At 58.3% G+C, this 2,500-nt stretch overlaps 1 protein-coding gene across 11 annotated transcripts in view; it reads right to left on the reverse strand.

Moving 5' to 3' along the window:
- LOC125028055 (liprin-beta-1-like) overlaps positions 1 to 2,500 on the reverse strand; it is a 96,621-nt gene that overhangs the window by 16,595 nt on the left and 77,526 nt on the right. For 3 of the 11 annotated variants that reach the window (XM_047617347.1, XM_047617344.1, XM_047617346.1), the window contains exon 3: positions 1,919 to 2,500. This exon is cut by the window's right edge and continues 287 nt beyond it. The exons of 7 other annotated variants lie outside the window; for them this stretch is intronic. In XM_047617347.1, the coding sequence (XP_047473303.1) occupies positions 1,919 to 2,500 (582 nt within the window). The remainder of the gene's footprint in view (positions 1 to 1,918) is intronic. One more of the 11 variants, XM_047617345.1, reaches the window with a different exon arrangement.

The raw sequence follows: 2,500 nt of genomic DNA on the forward strand, positions 1-2,500 counted from the left end.
CACTCACAGCACAAGCACGCACCACACGAAGTATCTACAGAATTCACACCTCTGCTCCTTTGGCAGCCAATAATTTTCACCGGGAGTCTCTTCGGGTGAAAATAAATACTTGTAAAAAAAACGCTAAATATCTCGGTAACGGCATGCCTCTTGCAATGCGGTATTTCTTGGTAATGTTGCGTTGCAGTGTTAGGTAAGCGCATGCAACCGGAAAGTGTGGCGTTTGCCGTCCATGCCTCGACCGCGCCACTCCTTATCCGAAGCTATTTTGCTAGTCTAGACAGCAGTGGCAAGGGAACTGTTAGAGCAGATTTACACTCACACGCGTATGCACACGTATCACTTTTTATGTTGTTCATGTAATCTCACAATCTCTCTTTTTACCTTTCACTTTCTCTCTCTCTCTCTCTCTCTTTTTTCTTCTCTCTGTCTCTCCGTCTCTCTGTCTCTCTGTCTCTCTGTCTCTCTGTCTCTCTGTCTCTCTGTCTCTCTGTCTCTCTGTCTCTCTCTCTCTCTCTCTCTCTCACACACACACACACACACACACACACACACACACACACACACACACACACACACACACACACACACACACACACACACACACACACACCCTGAAGCATCCATATACATAAAACACACCTACACACATAATGCAAGCATATTATATTAATAAAATGCAGTATAAGAAAGTGTCCTGACCAGCACATCAGAAAAATCGTGATGCTAATTTCGCGTGTGTCATCTGAGAAAGCCAAACGCTGCCGGAACTAATATTGGTAATAAAATAAATGAAAAACAAACAAAAATTAAGAAAAAAAAAACGAAAAAAAAAACGAGGTTTCCTGTCTTCCACACATCTACATGTTAGTGTCATCTAATAAAAGTTTCACTTCATAACACACCATCTTAGGAAAGCGTGGCAGGTAGCTTGCCTTTCCTGCTACGAAGGGGGAAAATAGTACACACTTAAAACTACTATTGCACCTCGCAACTGTTATGGCAAATGCACATCTAAACATCTACGCCCTCATTCAGAAAGTGGGCAGGCTCGAGCGCTCGGGGTCCTGAGCAGACGTCCGGCGGCCCCGATCCCAGCCTCCCCTACGTCCGCAAGCCTGAACACCGGCTCAGAGCCCCGTCAGCGCTGCCGAAGGGCTAGCACACCGTCTAGCAGCGCCAGGGTTATTGCGGTTTTAGTGCACACACAGGAGTCTCAGCTGTTAGAGGCCGTGCGGGCTGAGACGGGAGGGACTCAGGCATTCCCCTCCCCTACCCCTGCCCCCACCAGGGTGCTCGCCGAGGACATGACCACCTCAATGCAGAACTTCATCGTTAGCGCCACGGCAACCTGCGACAGCCACGTGCCCGCCGCGCGCCCCGCCGATGCCAGCCCGGCGGCTCGGCCGAGTCCGGCGCAGGGACACGGAAAATCTGACGGAGACGCACCTGTGCCGTAGCGGCGAGGAGCTCGAATTCCTCGGTCAGAATTTCCCTTTCCCGGCCGGCTCCTCGTCCCTCGAGCGGCATCGGCGCGGCGGAGAGGCGGCTTGTTAACAACAATGACGTTTTGTAAAGTGCGGCTGCCCATGAGAGTGACGGCCCGGGTAGGAGCAATTGGTCCCGTGATTAGTGGCAGAACACGCGCCCGTCCATGCGCGCCGCACACCAGAAGCCTCCCGCCCGCCGCCCATCGCGCGTGGGCTCGGCCTCCTCCTGAATAAGACTACCCCCCCCCCCCCCCCCAAGACCTCGGCAGACAGCGCGTCTCACACCCGCGCCGTCTGCCGGTCTCGGCGCCTACTTCCTGAATCCTCTCGCTCATGGCGAATGCAGTGACGCTTCAAGGAGGCTCTGCCGCGCGGGTGGCAGTGTGTGGGCGACCTGGTGTGGGCAGCCTGGTGTGGGCGGCACGTACCGGCGGGGAGTGGCAGCTCCACAACGCGATGTAGTCTGAGTCGAGGCGGCGATGTCGGCGCGCCCCCTGGAGCGTGGCGAGGGCGCCACCCACCTTAGAGGAGCAGGGCAGCGCTAGGCGGCTGTTGGCGCAGTAGTCGTGGCTGGAGAGCGAGCTGAGCGAGCCCAGCGGGTGGCAGTGGCGGCAGCATCCCGGCGACGACCGCCCACTGTCGCCCGACCCCTGCCCTCGCGCCCGCCGATCGCGCGTTGCTTCGCGCCCGCACGGCTGGTGGTGATGCGCCGGCAGCGAGTGCAGGTGCGCGTGGTGGAGGCCCTCGTGGTAGCTGTGGCGGTGGTGGTGGTGGCGCTCGTCGCAGGAGTCGTATCCGGGCTCCTCCTCGTCGCACCAGCAGGACGGGCAGTCGCAGGCGTGGGGCGGCAGGCGGGGGCCGGGGGCGTGGTGGTGGTGGTGGTGGGCGTGCTGGTGCAGGCTGGACACCGATCCGCGCTCGCAAGACGAGTCGCGGCCGCTGCGCTCGACGGAGGAGTCCCGCGAGCGGCGATGGCTGGTCAGGTCCCGCGACGGCGAGTACAGGCGGTC

This window comes from Penaeus chinensis, chromosome 8 (assembly GCF_019202785.1).
Source record: "Penaeus chinensis breed Huanghai No. 1 chromosome 8, ASM1920278v2, whole genome shotgun sequence".
In the NCBI taxonomy this organism is placed as follows: Eukaryota; Metazoa; Arthropoda; class Malacostraca; order Decapoda; family Penaeidae; genus Penaeus; species Penaeus chinensis.